Here is a 17067-nt window from a genome sequence, read left to right on the forward strand (position 1 = left end):
GGAAATGGAAAAGGGGCATATGAACATGATGCTGCACTGACAAATTACACCCATCATGACTGAGTTTAGGTTAAGTTGTAGTACAAGCTATGATGGATGGATGGTTGGCGAGAGCTGCTTATGGCTTGATCCTAGGTTAAGAGGAGATGACTAGGGGGCATCATCATCAAGGAAGAAGAGATGGAGCACCTACTCTACCCAAGTTGGTGCGAGAGAAAGGAGACAACGACCTGGTGCCTCGGTGCCTCCACTGCCACTGACGCTAAGCTTTAGAAGGAGGCGTCAGCTGAATCTTATGAAAGATAGCAACTTTGCTCGTGTTTAATTAATTAAAGGAGAGAAAGATCTGCCATTGCGTTGCCGTGCACGTGTCATTAGTCATTATGGGCCATAGCAGAAGAAGATGATCAATCAGTGGAGCATCTGTATTGGAGAGGAAAAATTACGCAAGGGCGTAGACTTTGAAATAAGATGATCGCCTGATGTAAAGCCAGTGACTTTGTACGTTGTTACTGGCAGGTGCGTCACAGTCCAGAGACAACCCATGGTAAATTCATGTACTGGGTAGATACATCTACTAGTACATGTTTTCTTGGTTCCCTCATACTCAAATTTGTTGTTGAATTTTCGACGAAAAGATACTATATACTTGCTCTCTCCGTTCCATAATTCTTATCTCAATTGTCCCAAAATTGATGTATTTATTCTTAAAATGCGTCTAGATACTTTTAATATTTCGAAAGAATTATGGAACGGAGGGAATACTTATTTAAAACGAGATATAGTACCTCGCAGGTGTGTTTATGTAAACGAGAAACAGTACTCTCTTCGACCCATATTACTTGTCTCAAATTTGCCCAAATATGGCTGTTTATGTCTCAAATTTGGCTAAATATGAATCTATCTATGTTTATGTCTTAAATTTGCCCAAATATGAATGTATCTATGTTTAAAAAGCGTCTAAATGCATGTGATATTTCGACTAGTAATATGGGTCGGAGGGAGTAGTAATTTTGATGCTGGGATCGTAGATTTATTGCCGTTGTAGATTTAACCAGCCTGGAGTCTTTGCGATGCCAACAATCGCGGCAACAAACTAACTGACCAAACAGAAAAGAAGTCCATCCTGCCTACGGACGGACGGACACACGCAACACTTATACACACTTGTTCTTCCTCCCATCTTCTTCTTCTTCTTCTTCTTCTTCCTCCCTCCCCCCTCCGCCTATCACACACACCACTAGCTAGCTCCCTACCCGGCGGCGGCGGGGCGCAGCACTAGCCAGCTACAGCGTCCTCCCGCTGCCGCTGCCCTACTCTAATCTCAAGCTGTCCCCTGCCATCAATCATCGGACGCATCGCCCGGAATTAAAGAGGTGGTCTGGTGGTGGTTAGTGGAGGGGAGGGGATCGATTCGATTCGATTCAATACTCTCAGCGAGTCAAAGCGCCACTTTTTTTCGTTTTCTTTCCAATTCGTCCACTGAATTTCGATTGATTGAACAAGAGAGGAAAGCATTCATTGGCTGATTGGTTAATCCAAAAGGGAGACGCCCCGCCTCCTTTCAGATGGATGTAAGTCGCCCCCTTTTTCCCGCACTGCTTGCTTTCTCCCTGCTTTTTCCCAGTAGATTATCATAATAATCTCTGCATAGCCCGGCGCATAAACACCAACAGACCTAAAGCCTATACTGTTATAGAATCCGATGAATGGACTGCTGCCTTTATTCTGAGATGGATTGATCGATTCACGACTCCACTCCTTTTTGTTTATCCATTTATTATTCTGAGATGGATTGATCAATTCGCTACTCCACTCCTTTTTGTTTAATTATTTATCCATTTATTATTGTTATTATTTTATCAGCAATATTACTACTGTTATTATTATTTATTATTGTTCTTATATTTATTTTCGGCATCGAAAATCAGACCTAATGATATCTTTTTTATTTTATTATGGATGTGGAGTGCAAAGGAGGAATTACTATTCTTCTCTTTGAAGAACAAATGGATATTTGTAGTGAATAATACTTTTTTTAGAGGCTACAGATAAAAAAACAAAATTCTAACTGTTATACTTTTGCGACGTTGGCGGCTTCCCCTTTTTATAGGCCACCAAGCAGCAGCAGCAACAGCACGACGAGGAAGCCCTTCCCAACTGTTTACCTTCTGCCTCTGCTTCTTCTTCCTGGGCGTCCACCTCTTCTTCCTCCTCTTGCCTGCCTGCTCCAGGGGACACCGACAGGGCGCCGCTACTGCCCACCAAGATGGCTGATGAGAACGGCAAGCAGGGCAGCGCCCGCGTCGACGTCTCCGAGGACACTGCGCACCAGATTAGCGTTGGTAATCGACTCTTCCTTCATGACAACAACAAAACTCAATGGTTGTCGGCTTATGTTAATCTTATACTCTCTCCTTGTTCATCTTTATCACTCTGTTGTCATCAGATATGTTCTGCTATTTCGAAATTAATCCAATGCCACAGCATGACAAAATAAAAAGAAAATGCAGATTTAATCAGATCGTTCAGTGATGCCTCTCGTCACTGCTTCCAGTAATTGAATCTAGAAACAGTATGATACAAACCATGCAATCCCCTGCTCTGGGTTCAAGGCTGAAAATACACCATGATTCACATCAGGCTCCTTTCAGCTACTGATTGTTTTCTTCTGAATGCAGACCGTATGTCCATGATCTTAAATTATCGCCTACCATTATAGTAACTCAATACAGTATTCCTGTCATTTTTCAGATCCTTGGTATCAAGTTGGATTCGTGCTGACAACAGGAGTCAATAGTGCATATGTTCTAGGATACTCTGGGTCGATTATGGTCCCTTTAGGCTGGATCGGTGGAACATGCGGCTTGATCCTGGCTGCTGCAATATCGATGTATGCAAATGCCCTACTAGGCCGACTTCATGAAATTGGCGGCAAACGCCATATCAGATACAGAGATCTTGCTGGACACATATACGGTACACATTCGGGACACTGCTTGCCTTTTGTTTATCTAATTGTTTACTTACTATATTTATTTGGATTGAACTCAAAATGCAAAAAGATAGTTCTTAATAAAAATAGTTTTGTGTTCTGCAACATAATTAGTTACCTCTATTTTTGCGACCACAGGAAGAAAAATGTATGCACTTACTTGGGCTCTACAATATATTAATCTTTTCATGATCAACACCGGCTTTATCATCTTAGCTGGCCAAGCACTAAAGGTATGTTAGCATCTCCACTACCACCTAATCTGGTGAATATGTCCCCTAATTTTCTCTGCCCACTTTCCTAGTTTTGATATTGAAAACTGTTCTGCAAATCCATCTGTTGAATTTCTTTCCAGGGAAAACATTTAAATTTCTTGTGATTGGCAAAGATAAGCCTGTGATGTTTTGTCCTCCAATACTTATTTGTGATTTCCTTTCTCTCTCTCCAGGCAATATATGTACTCTTTAGAGATGATGGACTTCTAAAACTTCCCTACTGCATAGCATTATCTGGGTTTGTCTGTGCACTTTTTGCATTTGGAATTCCTTATCTTTCTGCTCTACGGATTTGGTTGGGATTCTCCACAATTTTCAGTCTAATTTATATTGTGATAGCATTTGTGCTGTCGCTTAGAGATGGTATATCCTTTGGTGCCTTGTTCGCTGCCTTTGCATCTTTAATACCATAATTTTGTATGCATTTCTGTTTTTTGCGGAAACATGCACTGTGCTGTAGGTTTGTTCAACATGATAATTTATTGCATCAATTGATTTTTTTTTTTGAAGGTATAACTGCACCTGCAAAGGATTACAGTATTCCTGGATCACAGTCAACTAGAATCTTCACTACGATAGGTGCTGTAGCAAATCTTGTTTTTGCATACAACACTGGGATGCTGCCAGAAATTCAAGTGAGTCATCAGCGTATAGGAGCATGAAAGACGACTGACTAGTTTACGTGCCATGAAATTACCTTACATGTATCATATACATAAATACGTTGCAGGCAACCATCAGGCCTCCTGTGGTCAAGAACATGGAGAAGGCTCTCTGGTTCCAATTCACCGTTGGTTCGTTGCCTCTTTATGCTGTGACGTTTATGGGTTACTGGGCTTACGGCTCGTCAACGTCAAGTTACCTACTGAATAGCGTCAACGGCCCAGTTTGGATAAAAATGATTGCAAATCTCTCGGCCTTTCTGCAGACCGTCATAGCATTACATGTATGTCTACCTTGGTAGTTGCTTAGTCCAAACATAAACCCATCGTCAATTCAATGAACTAACAACTGAGTTTCTTCTGTAGATATTTGCAAGCCCAATGTACGAGTACTTGGACACAAGATTCGGCAGCGGCCAAGGTGGGCCTTTTGCGTTCCACAATGTTGTGTTCAGAGTTGGTGTGAGAGGAGGCTACCTGACGGTGAACACGCTGGTGGCTGCAATGCTACCGTTCCTCGGTGACTTCATGAGCCTGACGGGCGCCCTGAGCACCTTCCCGCTCACGTTTGTTCTCGCAAACCACATGTACCTGATGGTGAAGGGGCCCAAGCTGTCTGGCTTCCAGAGAGGTTGGCACTGGCTGAATGTTGTTGGGTTCAGCTTGTTGGCTATCACGGCTGCAGTTGCCGCGCTTAGGCTTATCATGGCTGATTCCAGCACTTACCACTTATTCGCTGATATGTGAAGCCCCCTTTTTTCTAATCAGTTTCGTGTAATGTTTTTTTGGGGGTTAGGTATAGTATTTGAAGCGCTCAGTATATTGAAATAAAACAGCATCATCAATGATTGAACGAAATTAATGTGCCAATATATTTGGTTGGCTAAATTAGCCTGGCCTGAAATCGCACTGTATTTGGACAAGTTTTTGTGCATGATCGCTGACTGGTTTACTGGTACAGATTAGAATGGTTGCCGTTGGATGGTCCAGATCGCCCCATACGGGTTCGCTTAAGATTAAACACAGCTACTGAAGACTGGAGCTTTGAGATGCGAAAATTCTAGTAGTGATTTTCTTACAAAAAAAAGAATCAACAGCTGAAGAAGAAACAGTTTGTTGCCTATGAATGAATGATGATGAATCAACACAAGAGTGCTTGCTAAATGCTAATCAACCGGTGCTAGCAGTATCGATCTGCGAAGAAGGCTCGGCCGTCTTGTAGACCTTGTACTTGTACCACTTTGCGATCCAGAGGTAGACGACGAAGTTGAGCACGCTGAGCGCGGCCAGCAGCCAGAAGAAGTAGTCGAGGTGTCCCTTGTTGAGATTGTCGGGAATCCAGCCGATCCCGCCGTTCCTGGTGGAGACGGCCGTGACGATGACGACGAGCAGCGTGCTGAGGTAGTTCCCGAGCGCCGCCGACGTGAGCGAGAGCGCCGCCCCGAGGCTCCTCATGGCGTCCGGCGCCTGGTCGTAGAAGAAGTCGATCTGCCCGACGAAGACGAACACCTCGGCGGCACCGACGATGAAGTACTGCGGCACCTGCCAGAAGATGGAGACGGGCAGGAAGTCCTTGGAGTCGAGCATCCCGTGGCTTGCGGCGGCGCGGAGCCTGGCCACCTCGAGCACCCCGGCGGCGATCATGGAGAAGACGGAGATGACGAGGCCGATCCCCATCCGCTGCAGCTGCGTGAAGCCGCGCGGGTGTCCCGTGAAGCGGCGCGCCACGGGCACGATGAGGCGGTCGTAGAGGATCGCCCAGAAGATGACGCTGATGGTGTCGAAGATGGAGAGCGACGCCGCCGGGATGGAGAAGCGGGAGCCCATGCGCGGGTCGAGGGTGTTTCCCTGGAGCACGAACATGGTGCTCATCTGGCTGTACACCGCCGCCATGACGATGCCGCTCGCCCAGACGGGGAGCAGCCGGATCATGGCCTTGGTTTCCTCCACCTGCGTCACCGTGCAGAGCCTCCGCGGGTTCTCCAGGGTCACCACCGCCGCCCTGTCCAGCCACCGGAGCTGCTCCGTGTGCGCCAGCTTCCTGATGCCGTCCGCTCCTGGCGGCGTCTCGTGGAGGTAGTCGGCGGGGAGCGGGAGGTGGGATTTTTGCAAGGCCAAGACGACCACCTCCCCCATCCTCCGCAGCGGGCTGCCGCCGGGCTTCTGGTAGCGGTAGAGCCTGCTCCCCAAGAGGAAGCTGAGGACGGCGACGGCCATGGCGGCGGCGGGGATGCCGAATCCCCATCCCCAGCCGACGTTGGTCTGGACCCAGACGAGCACCGAGGACGCCACGAGCGCGCCGACGTTGATGGACATGTAGAACCAGTTGAAGAAGGAGCCCTTGCTGCGGAGCTCGCCCGGGTCGGCGTCGTCGAACTGGTCGGCGCCGAAGGAGGACACGCAGGGCTTGATCCCGCCCGTGCCGACGGCGATCAGGTACAGCGCCGAGAAGAAGGCGGCGTTCTGGCCCCGCGAGGGCTCGCAGCCGGCGCAGGATCCGGGGGGCTTGAGGCCCGGGACGGCGGCGGAGGCGGTGAGGAGGGCGAGGCCGGCGATGTAGAGCGCCATGAAGGCGGCGATGGTGCGGAAGCGGCCGAGGTAGGCGTCGGCGAGGAAGGCGCCGACGAGCGGCATGACGTAGCAGGTGCCGGACCAGTTGTTGACGTTGGCGGCGGCGGCGGCGTTGCCCTGGTGGAGCTCCGAGACCATGTAGTTGACCAGGTTGGAGCTCATGCCGTAGTAGGCCAGCCGCTCGCAGCACTCGTTGCCCAGGATGAAGGGGCACGCACGCCAGCCCCCCGTCTTGCGGCGCACCGCCGGCTTGCCCGAGAAATCCACCGTCCCGTCCATGGTCGTCTCCGCCGGCTTTTCTTCTTGATCGTCACGCGCCGCCGCCGCCATCGCCATCAGATGAGATCGATCGATGCTGCTAACCCTCGATCGGTCCTCCTGGCCGGCCCGTATATATATGTAGCACGAGCCTACTGCTAGCCTGGCTCTATTAGAGCCGGTATCCCGATCTGGCTGGGCCTGGGCCTGAATCCACGACAGCCTGCAATGCAACGCTAGCATTTCGATCACGCTTTGTTGTTTCTGTCAATGCTGTCCATTTATTTTCGTAATGATTATTCATTGAACGTTGTTATATGTTGTATGGACAATCTTTTTACGTATTAAGATCTAGATGCTTTCTGGTATAGATACATCCATATTTAGGGAAAATGGAGTCATTTAATATGGACGGAAGAAGTGGTACTTACTGCTTCCTCCGTCCAACAAAAGATGTCTCAAGTTTGTCAAAATTTGTATGCAACAAACGATGTCTCAACTTTGACTAAATTTGAATGCATCTATACACTAAGTCATGTCTAGATACATACAAATTTTGACAAACTTGAGACATCTTTTTTGGATGGAGGAAGTATCTGTCATCTGTGTGGAGTAGCATGCTGTAAAAAAAAACACCGTAGAGTAGCATGCAATGCAGTTATGCAAATGGGCTTGGATACGGACTTGGATATGGACTTGGGCTACCTCCCAGTCTTACTAGATACGGTATGGATTTTGTCGTGTCTAGAAGAGTTGAATGAACACATGGCCCCTTAACTTGAGGAGCATGTGCAATTCGGTCCTCGAACTTAGATTTCGGGCGTGTTCAGGAATTAAAGTCGGAGACTGCGCCACGCGAAAGAGAAGAGAATAGGGGGCTGGGGGCGGCGGAGTCGCAGGGTGGACGAAGGGAGTTAGCCAGTTAGGTTGGGTGCTAGGGTTTTAGTTGGACTGTATTGGGCTGGGCCGAATTTTGGACTTGGGACTGACATGCGGGGCACATATGGTGAACCGGTTTCCGGGTTCGGGCAAGACACTACTAGACCCGGACCCGCCGGGTCAAAAAATTCCCCATTTACAAACCTACGGGTCTAATTCTTCCCCAGACCCGCATGCTAATAGGGTCTAGACCCGTCGGTAATCGCGTTTCGGGTACCCATTGCCATCCATACCGGTTGTAGATGAGTTGTAGGCTAAGGAGACGAGCAATATTTCAGAGAGGTACAAAAAAAGGTGATACCAAAACCCCCTAGATCAGGTGAGCCAAATGGAATATGTCCCTCTTAACACCTTAGGTCGTTTACCCCCACAAGACACATAAGAAGGCGGCTCTACACTATTTATTGTTTGCAAGAAGGACACAAATCTGTTATAACAGTTTATCAGAATTACAAAATCCCTAAAACAAAAAAAAGTTATATCTTGGTCTTCGGACCACTGGACGTCATAACGAGTTAATGATGCGCCAGTGTTGCCGCTTCCCTGTCGGAGTCGGCAAGGACTTGTCAATGACACCTAGAGAGTCTCTCATGCACGTGCCCATAAGGACCGGCTTCCTGAAGCCGCGGTCGTCGTTGTCAAACCATTGAATGGTTCGAAAGAGCTGGCACCAGATCTCGCCACGCGTGCATGGCCCTCGCCCACAGGAAAACTCTATCCTTGCCGCCCTGAGGGGACGACATGAATCTACGACGACACACTCCATCGATTCCGTCCTAACAAACGAACTTGCAAGGAATTGGATCCCGAAATACCATCCCGACGACGAGGTGCTGCCTCTACGAGTATCACACCATCTTCCACACGAGGTTCCACGGTATACCTTGCAACACAACTAGGTCCCTAAACACAACCATGGATTGAGATGGGCGGGCCCCACGTGCACCTAGATCGGGCCCACAGCCCTGCAATCACTCGCTTGGAAAATATCTTCTCTTGCCTTTGCCTTGGTGGTCTAAAACAAAAGTCCATCCATCCCCGTGCTTGGCTTCGTTCCCCATCTCTTCCTTTCGCCTCATCGCCATCGTCTCCCCCGATTCCAGCAAACCAAACCCTAGGCTACGATGGCCGGAGATCGTCCCCCCTTCCCCAACCCCGACGGAGAAGACGACGACCACCAACCGGAGACCTCCGGATCGGAACCCACCCGAGAAGACCCCACGTTGCCCCTGCGCCAGCAGCTCGTCGGGGCCTGCCGCGCCGACGATCGTCTCAGGCCCCTCCTCACCCTCAACGTCTCCTGCTCCCCCGCCGAGAACCGCTTCATCTCCCACCTCTCCCAGGTAGCTTTATCCTCCCTTTCCCTAGCCCCCCCTTCTCTTTTACCGCAAAAAAACGCTGCTCATCTCCCCGCTCGCTCCCTGCAGCACTTCGAGGTCTCGGAGGTGGGCCTGCTCGCCAGATGCCTCTGCGTGCCCCTCGTCTCCCTGCGTGTCGGCAAGGTCGACCGCCACGGGGCCCTCCTCTGCCCAACAACCATCAGGTAGCAATCCCCTCAATCATCCATTCATCTACTCGATAGTCGATACAATAGCAGCATTCCATTCGGATTTGCTTTCTCATGACATTTGTTCCAGCAATCAAAAGGAACACTACACTACACCACGCATGATGATGGCTTCTCTTGGTAGATTTGCCACCATTGTCTTGTACCAAACGATGGTATGGTTCAGTTTGTAGGGCATGGCTAATTGCTCCTTCTTCTGCTAGTACCATCTAAAGCATGCCACACTCAACTACATATCATTCATTTCTGATGAAACTGCGTCAATTCCAACCCAACCCGCTGGGATGGCCAAAACCTTTGCCGACATGGCTGGCTTGTTATCTTTCTTCTTCTGAATTAAGTGTGCTTTATATACAACATATCATCTGTTCCGATTACAAATCAAAATAGTTACTGATCCGGCAATGGAATTGAAGTTTTAAAAAGAAATGCATCGCCATGTAGTTGTAGTGGCGATTTTGGAAAAATAATAATTTGTTACTGTATCCATATGATGTGGTAAATATAGTGCCCAGTCTATGTCCTTGTATCATACTCATGCACAGAATTATGTTGGGGCAACTTAGGTCATCAGACTGTTGCACTTCATGTCACTAGAGCCTACTCACAAGGATCAGGTGCATGGAAACTAGTGTTGTGATTCAGTAAATTGTTTGCTACTACTATCTCCAGTCTATATCAAACACATCATTCCTCTTCTTCTTTACTCACTATGCCCTTTTCATGCCAGTACCTCAATCCATCACAACTTTGTTCATGCAGCTACTCCACCGTGTTACAGTATGCACTACTGCATATTATTTTTTATTCTTGTGATTATTTCTGCTATTAAGCACCTTTTCTGTTTTCAACATCGATATGGCACTTCTTGTTCTTCTCTTTTGTACTTAATGACAAATAATAATGTCTTTGGAGGAGAGGTCTTTTCAATTATTCCCGCCTAATTAAGAAGAATGCATGCATGCTAGAGATTGTTGATTCTAGGATTACATGTTTCATCTTATAAGTGATGACATTGTTCATCTACCAAATAAATATATGTTTCCATTTGTAGGTAATTTGGGCATGTGTCATAATCTCTGATATATGAGGAAAGAGAAGGTAGTTTCTTTCATGGCCTTATGGTATTGTATTACCTGCATTGATAATGAGTAATCGCACACATTACAATTTCAGTCTTATATGAAATTTGATTAATAGGATTCCTGCCGATATGATGCTTTAGATGCTTTTTTCCTAATGTTGCTAGTCTGATAACTTATTTGTTGATGTTGCAACATACTTCCTGTTGTTCTTTGTATGATTATCTTGCTCTGCGGCTTTATGTGTGTGTTTGGTGGTTGCAGCTAGCCTATTGCAGGTTCCTCCTGTGTTATTATTTTACGCACTAGTTTATTACTTGTTTCACTGTGGACATCTCGTGATCTGAACAAATGCAAAATTTGCACGCATCGATGTTTATTCTAAATCTGGCTATCTTATGCTTAAGAAGTTGTTACCTTCATAGATTGTTTTGTGTTTGATAGCCATATCTTCGTCTTTCTCTCTATAAAGATACCAAATGTGTACTTGATTGAGGTTTTACCCCTTAAAATGGGTGTTTCGTTTGCACTTTGCCCTAAATTTTTGCAAAAAAAAAAAGTTCTACGGATACTGTCCTTCACATATTGGAATGTTGTTCTAGATTTGCTCATGTGCAAGTAGAATCACAACTGGCCAGTTATCTGACTTGTTACTAAGCATGGGGTAATTGTATCAGGGGTTTTACTGCTCAAAATTATTAGATGATGCATGTTTCTTATGGGCTCATGTCGAACAACAGAGGAAACTAGTTGTCAAGCGCTTCGCCCCTAGACTATTTGTATCCAGTTCTCTGACTTTGTCAAGCACTGAGCAACTAAGATTTTGCGGTAGCCTCCAACGCCTCTGGTGGTAATATACTCCCTCCGTCCCATAATTCTTGTCATTGTTTTAGTACAAATTTTGAACTAAAACAACAACAAGAATTATGGGACGGAGGGTGTACTTGTGATTTTTCCATGGGTTTTACATTCAGGGGTGTCTGCAGTTCACTTCCTTTTACTAATAACCTTCGATTGTGTTTTTACTGAAGTTCCTCTGATCTGAGATTTCATTTAGTTGATTTCTATCATATTCTTTTTGTTTTCTACAGTGCTTCTGTCGGAGCAAGCATCTAACTCATTGTGATGCTTTTTGTTAGAAAAAAATCTATATTTCATTGTTTATTAGAGTATTTCTATGTTATTTTCATTGGTCACTGTAGGATCTCACACGTATGCATTTCCTATATACAGAGGGAAGCTGAGCCTCGGTCTTCTGCCTTCATCGAGCATGCGCCTTACCTTCTCTGGTGACGATGGTCATTCGGAGCAACTAGCTCTCTTGAACAATGGCTTTGAAGTTTCAGAAGTTCGAATTGAGGAAATATCAGCTGATAATTCCGGGCGTTCGTTCCTAATAAGGATTTCAGAATCTAAAATATTTTACTACTGGTGCGCTGAAAAGTCAAAGGAGTGCGGAATGGAGCTTCTTGCAAAGGTTTGTACTCTATAGTGGCTACGAGTTTCTGACGTAAATGTACAATGAACCACGTGTGATCTTGACGGTTGTGCAACATGTACCTCGGAGAGCATACTGCAGCAACTTAGCTGTTAAGCGTAAAGACATGAAACTAAAATTGTAACATTAATTTAATCTGTTATTCGAAATATGCATGTACAGAAAAGGATGTTGATTCTCCCTATCAATTTTTTTTTGACACAGATGAAAAATCTACTTCAGGGCAGGCCAACCTTGTCTGATCTCACTGGCATTTCCGATTCAAGACTGGATGCTTTTGTCACTAATTTACATGCGTATCTTCTTGCACAAAGTGCTGGAGACGTTAAATCGTTGGGATCATCTAATGACTTCCTGAGTGCTTCAAGCTCACACGGTCAACATCTGCAAGCCCCATCAGTCGTTTCCAAGTCTTCAAGGTTTCGCGCATCTGCAGCTAATGCAACAAAAGCAAGCTCAATCTATCAAGCCAGTCTGAGTCCCAGGTCCAGCACTTTTAAAGATGGGGTGCCAAGGGTCTCTTGCACAAAAGTTGGGAGAGAGAAGCTGAAGCGGCGTGGGGAATGGTTGGGTCCATTACCTGCTCCCCTCGATGCAAATCCTTTGATACCTAAGGGTGTTAGCACTGTTTCAACCAGTGAAGTGTGTGATGGGGAGTGTTCAGAAAATAGTTTGATTTCAGCTCCTTCAGACTTGCCTCTTTCATTTCCCTTGCTGCCATCTCTTTATCCTTTCGCAACTCAATGTCCACTCCCAGAGGGTTCTTCAGAGAACCCGTTTAAGCCTTACTATTGCTGGTGCCCACCATGCCCGTCATCATTGCAGTACGGTGTAACCTCTCTACACATGCCAATTACATCTGTAGAACCGTTGTCCCAACCACCTTTGAGCTCACTGGTATCAAATAAGCAGCCACCTGTTTCATCACTTTCCGCAAAACTGGATACAACTGATCCACCTTCACTTAATCTTCCATCGATATTGCATGATCCTGTACTTCACCTGCCGCTTCCTACTTCAACACTTGTTCCGCTGCATGGTTCAATGGTTTCAACCCTTCCTTTACTTCATCTGCCATTTCCTACTTCACCACTTGTTCCTGGGCATGGTTCACCGGTTCCAACATTTCCACTGCTTCGCCTCCCACTTCCGACTTCACTTGTTCCCCTACATGGTTCGCAGGTTCCAACATTCACACCATTGATGTCTGATCCTATTGTGCATGTCCCAGCTTTTGATATGTGTTCTTCTGGCCAAGCTTATCTGGTGAGTTGTGGGCCTTCTATATCTTCAGCTGTTCCCCTGCTCCCCAGCTTAAATCCTCTGATTCCAGAACCAGAATTGCTGGTTGAGAGGAGTGCTAGGGAAACGCTAATGAGGCTCATAGCTTCAACACCACCGTCAAGCAACCCCAACTTGGTCAACATTCTCCCTGCAGTCCTGACTGACGTGCCTGAAAGCATTTCTCGATCTACTAATGTAAGTCCAGAGAAATGTTGTAGCTCAACCCAGTTTAACATTCTTTTCATGTGGCTTATCTCTGCTTTCTCTGTTTAATAGGTGAACATGCATGTTGGTGTCCATCGCAACGACGTACTTCTCAGTTCATCCTGGGGTGCTGATGTGATTGGAAGTGGGATTGCAGCCATGGAGTTGCACTCGGAGGATGAGGTTTCCAGCGGACATGACGCCCACGCAATGCTTTCGTTTACGGAATTCGATGACATCAATGGAGACTCTGATCAGCCTCATTTCCGCCGAATGTAGTTGTTGCAACAGTTTGGCACCAAGATCATTATGAAATGTCAGAATATTTTGAGCAGCAGTTGTATCTGCATGGCAACAGGCTATATTGTTTTTTGGTTGGCGGTACAATCTTAATGTATGTGGCCTGTTTTTTATGATGTCTCTGCCCAGCTGAAAGGACAATTTGGTTGGTAAATGTAATTATTTGTCTGTACTTTATTTTGCTTTGGCAAACAAACGGCAAAGCTGGTATTTTGCTCGTTTGCGACTCTTTGTTCATGTTATGAAGTTGGTACTTGTACTTCTCTTACATATGGTGCACGATAGTGTTTGTTGGGACTAAATTTGGCACAAATGGACCTTTCACACGATGCAAAAACGTAAACTAGCTGATAGGGAGCATGAAAGAAGGCAGACAGTGGGAGAACTTTTACAGACGCACTGCATGGGATCTTTTGATGTACCTTTTGGTTCTTACAATTCACCGGACTAGCACTGACCAAAACAATAGAATCTATCACCGGACAAACCTAGCTTGGTTAACTTGTCTTTACCTCCAACTTACTCGAGCATGATTCTTTCTACCTTCTTTTTCTTTCGACTGAACCGATGGAATCAACTCAGCGATTGATTCTGGTAACTGAATACAATGAATCTTCTATGACTGGTTCGCAGGAGCTGGCCTGAAGAGACCCCGGAAGAGCCACTGGACGGGTCTCAGCAGCTGCGATCTCTTCTTACGCCAGAACCAGATCGCCGCGCTGTACTGCTCGTTCCGGATCTTCCTCGTCGCCGCCTTCCAGTCGAACTTCTCCATCTCCTTCCTCGCCGCCTTCCCCATTGTCTGTCTTAACTCTTCAGAGGATAGGAGGCGTTCGACCTTGCCGACGCAGTCATCCACATCACCTGGTGTGTACAGAAAGCTGGTCTTCCCCTCCTGATCTTCAGGTATAATGTCAGGTATCCCTCCAGCTCGAGCAGCCACCACTGGAACTCCGGATGACATTGCCTCCAACACAACGAAACCCAGCGTCTCTGACTCGGAAGGCATCACGAACACGTCCCCGCTTGCGTAGGCCTGTGATAGCTCCTCCCCTTGTAATGTGCCCGTGAACACTGCCGGCATTCCTGAGAACATCTCTTCAAGTACAGGCCTGCAGTGGAAGGCCGATAATGTTGAACAATGCCTTACTATTGTTGCAAGCGACTTTCATTCTCTCTCAACAAAACAACAAATAAGCAGCCCCATGTTTGTTGCTTTTGCTACTCAATGAAGAGGCTAACTAGTAGTAAACTAGTTATCTACTTAGTATGAGATAACAATGCAAACCTGAATGGTCCATCTCCAATAAATGCAATTCTCGATCCTGGAAGTCTGTCCATGACTCTGGAAAATGTATAACCCCAGGTCAGAGTGAATGACACTTGGCGAACACAGGATATGACTCAATCACCCAAGTGCGGAAAAAGTAAAGGCTCATCAAAAGTAAAATTGTGTCAATAGAACATTATGGCAAGACAAATGGGAACACCAGCCGTAAGTAAGGTTTCTGTCACACACACCATTCATTCAGTTTACACCAAAGCATTTAAAAATCAGATACGCCATGAGCTCACCTCTTATGAAAATCCAAGCTCTTCTCAACTCCTAAGCGTCCAACATAGATTATCAGTGGCTTGTCTGGTTCACCATTTCTGTTATAATAAAAGAAGCATTCAAGAGTTAGACATATGAAGAATATACTAGTTCATCTCAATTCATTCAGCAGTTTTCTAGGCAAGAACCATTAGCAGCATGGCAAATGCATAACAGATGGACCAGCTGAGCAAAACAAGATTACATACGTTAGCCTTGAACGCATTTCCTGATTACGGAAACGGGGATGGAAGCTTTCTGAATCCACACCCTTGTTCCAAAGCCGTATCTTATTGGCTGGAAACATGCACTGTGAGAGGATGATATTTGAAGTACACAAACATGGTAGCAGTATGTATCTTTTATGCAAACCTGCTGTAACACGGGCAGCTTGAAGATCCCTGCCGATAGCAACTGATGGTACCAGTGTGAGATCGGCAGCTCGGTGCAAAAATTCTTTAGCAACAGAAACGTTATCAGTTGGCTAGTCTGGCAATAGAAGTTATGTGTTTGTTGTACAGTACATGAGTGAAAACTTACTTATAACTAGCCACATGGGCTTGACAAGCCAGCTGAATGTATATCTGGGTATATAACTGCCATAATTAAAAAGGATCAGATTGGCATTAGAAAAATTCGTCGATGGCATTTTTCTTCGCTAGGAGCGGAAGATTAAGTGTTCCAGTGGAGTTAGCCTAGATGGTAAGAGAACATATTTCAGTTTTGTTTCTTTCAAACTTTCAAATTGCAGTTGTGTTGGTTGCACAAGATTAAGTTTTCCAAAATGGGTGGTTTGACTTTGAACTGACAACTCACATTGGAACATGAGTGTGGTAGGACATTACTAGAGGAACGCAGAGCAGCTTTGCGATGATTAGGGCGCCAAACACCTGTGGATTTAGAGTGCATCAAGGAAGATACTAATAATTAAATTGAGGGATTGATTGGGAAAAGAAAGGAAAGTGCTTGGAAATAGCATCGCATAATGCATATGTACCATGATTCCAGGGGACGAAGCGTGGATAATGTCGGGCTTGAACCTGGCGACCTCCCCAATGATCCTGGGGCTGAGGGCGAGGGAAAGCGGGACCTTGTTGTACCAGGGGCAAGGGAAGCTCCAGGAGCCGACGAGCTTGGCGCCGTGGAACTCGGCGGGGACGCCCTCGTGGGTGGTGACGACGATGACCTCGTCGCCCATCTCCCGGAGGTACTTGATGAAGTTCTGGAAGCGGTTCTTGTAGCCGGAGACGTAGGCGAAGGGGGAGGGCTCGACGAAGAGCGCGATGCGGCGGGGCCGCGAGTCGGCCTCCGAGGTCGGCGGCGGAGGCTCGTCGCCGTCGTCCCGCAGCAGGACGGGGGCCGAGGAAGCAGAGGAGGCACTAGTGCATCTACATGAGGGGAATGGGAGACGGCGTCGGAGAGGGATGAGGGTCGTCGCCGCCTTGGGGCTCTCTCTCGGAGAAATCGGAGGAAGATGCGGCTTGGGGACGACCAGGATGGACGCCGCCGCCATCCTTGATTCCTTGAATCTGAATTCGGACAAGATCCTTACTCACTTGATTCACTTGCAAGGGGAAGTGAAGAAGGAGGAAGAAGAAGAGCCCAAGCAAGAGGCGGCGGGCCAAAATTCCGAGTTTGGCTGCTTGTTGGGGAAGAAAGGAAGCATATGCGAATGCCTCGAGTAGCAGATGCTTGGCTCGCAGGAAGAGCATATTCCGAAGAGAACACAAAATCCGCGAGTAACAAATGAGTAATTTTTATTTTCCTTTTATTTTTGAGATGAGAATTTCACAAAAAGAGCCAAACGAGCTCCTCCAATCCCAGGAAACATTTGTGTC

At 46.6% G+C, this 17067-nt stretch overlaps 4 protein-coding genes across 7 annotated transcripts; 2 read left to right on the forward strand and 2 right to left on the reverse strand.

The window, feature by feature from the left end:
• Nucleotides 1-1103: 1103 nt before the first annotated feature.
• On the forward strand, nucleotides 1104-4820 carry LOC100841496 (probable proline transporter 2). Its single transcript, XM_003561492.4, has 8 exons — nucleotides 1104-1574; nucleotides 2114-2345; nucleotides 2755-2979; nucleotides 3134-3228; nucleotides 3444-3633; nucleotides 3781-3905; nucleotides 4001-4216; nucleotides 4299-4820. Exons 1-8 carry the CDS (start codon nucleotides 1569-1571, stop codon nucleotides 4677-4679), a joined length of 1470 nt encoding a protein of 489 aa, XP_003561540.1. The 5' UTR covers nucleotides 1104-1568; the 3' UTR covers nucleotides 4680-4820.
• LOC100841803 (protein NRT1/ PTR FAMILY 8.1) lies at nucleotides 4734-7085 on the reverse strand. The gene has a single exon (XM_010230187.3). It carries the CDS (start codon nucleotides 7002-7004, stop codon nucleotides 5103-5105), a length of 1902 nt encoding a protein of 633 aa, XP_010228489.3. The 5' UTR covers nucleotides 7005-7085; the 3' UTR covers nucleotides 4734-5102.
• A 1633-nt stretch (nucleotides 7086-8718) lies between these two features.
• Nucleotides 8719-13863, forward strand: LOC104581759. Of its 3 annotated transcripts, none has more exons than XM_010230189.3 (6): nucleotides 8742-9043; nucleotides 9128-9243; nucleotides 10322-10368; nucleotides 11583-11826; nucleotides 12052-13326; nucleotides 13408-13863. In XM_010230189.3, the coding sequence occupies exons 4-6, from the start codon at nucleotides 11620-11622 to the stop codon at nucleotides 13612-13614; spliced, it is 1689 nt and encodes a 562-aa protein (XP_010228491.1). In that variant the 5' UTR covers nucleotides 8742-9043; nucleotides 9128-9243; nucleotides 10322-10368; nucleotides 11583-11619; the 3' UTR covers nucleotides 13615-13863. The 3 variants fall into 3 exon arrangements, with proteins under 3 accessions (XP_010228490.1, XP_010228491.1, XP_010228494.1); XM_010230192.3 differs by lacking the exon at nucleotides 8742-9043 and adding an exon at nucleotides 9338-9422 and having other exon boundaries at nucleotides 9135-9243; XM_010230188.3 differs by lacking the exon at nucleotides 10322-10368 and having other exon boundaries at nucleotides 8719-9043.
• A 101-nt stretch (nucleotides 13864-13964) lies between these two features.
• Nucleotides 13965-16992, reverse strand: LOC100842407 (sulfoquinovosyl transferase SQD2). 2 transcript variants are annotated; one of them, XM_003561495.4, is made up of 8 exons: nucleotides 16227-16987; nucleotides 16046-16119; nucleotides 15770-15825; nucleotides 15602-15685; nucleotides 15439-15526; nucleotides 15211-15288; nucleotides 14924-14980; nucleotides 13965-14747 (listed from the first exon to the last, which is right to left on the reverse strand). In XM_003561495.4, the coding sequence occupies exons 1-8, from the start codon at nucleotides 16740-16742 to the stop codon at nucleotides 14252-14254; spliced, it is 1449 nt and encodes a 482-aa protein (XP_003561543.1). In that variant the 5' UTR covers nucleotides 16743-16987; the 3' UTR covers nucleotides 13965-14251. The 2 variants fall into 2 exon arrangements, with proteins under 2 accessions (XP_003561543.1, XP_010228495.1); XM_010230193.3 differs by having other exon boundaries at nucleotides 15439-15685; nucleotides 16227-16992.
• Between the last annotated feature and the right edge of the window lie 75 nt (nucleotides 16993-17067).

The sequence above is a fragment of the Brachypodium distachyon genome, chromosome 1 (assembly GCF_000005505.3).
Source record: "Brachypodium distachyon strain Bd21 chromosome 1, Brachypodium_distachyon_v3.0, whole genome shotgun sequence".
Classification (NCBI taxonomy): Eukaryota; Viridiplantae; Streptophyta; class Magnoliopsida; order Poales; family Poaceae; genus Brachypodium; species Brachypodium distachyon.

Excerpts from the sequence above, each read along its gene's own strand:
- LOC100841803 (XM_010230187.3), bottom strand. The coding sequence starts at position 7,004 with ATGCTAGCGTTGCATTGCAGGCTGTCGTGGATTCAGGCCCAGGCCCAG.
- LOC104581759 (XM_010230188.3), top strand. The coding sequence starts at position 8,825 with ATGGCCGGAGATCGTCCCCCCTTCCCCAACCCCGACGGAGAAGACGAC. Across the intron at positions 9,244-11,582 it reads CTCTGCCCAACAACCATCAG|AGGGAAGCTGAGCCTCGGTC; the intron begins GTAGCAATCCCC and ends TCCTATATACAG. Across the intron at positions 13,327-13,407 it reads GCATTTCTCGATCTACTAAT|GTGAACATGCATGTTGGTGT; the intron begins GTAAGTCCAGAG and ends TCTGTTTAATAG.
- LOC100841496 (XM_003561492.4), top strand. Across the intron at positions 3,229-3,443 it reads TAGCTGGCCAAGCACTAAAG|GCAATATATGTACTCTTTAG; the intron begins GTATGTTAGCAT and ends CTCTCTCTCCAG. Across the intron at positions 4,217-4,298 it reads AGACCGTCATAGCATTACAT|ATATTTGCAAGCCCAATGTA; the intron begins GTATGTCTACCT and ends TTTCTTCTGTAG.
- LOC100842407 (XM_010230193.3), bottom strand. The coding sequence starts at position 16,742 with ATGGCGGCGGCGTCCATCCTGGTCGTCCCCAAGCCGCATCTTCCTCCG. Across the intron at positions 15,686-15,769 it reads GCCCATGTGGCTAGTTATAA|AATTTTTGCACCGAGCTGCC; the intron begins GTAAGTTTTCAC and ends CTGTTGCTAAAG. Across the intron at positions 14,748-14,923 it reads ATTGGAGATGGACCATTCAG|GCCTGTACTTGAAGAGATGT; the intron begins GTTTGCATTGTT and ends CTTCCACTGCAG.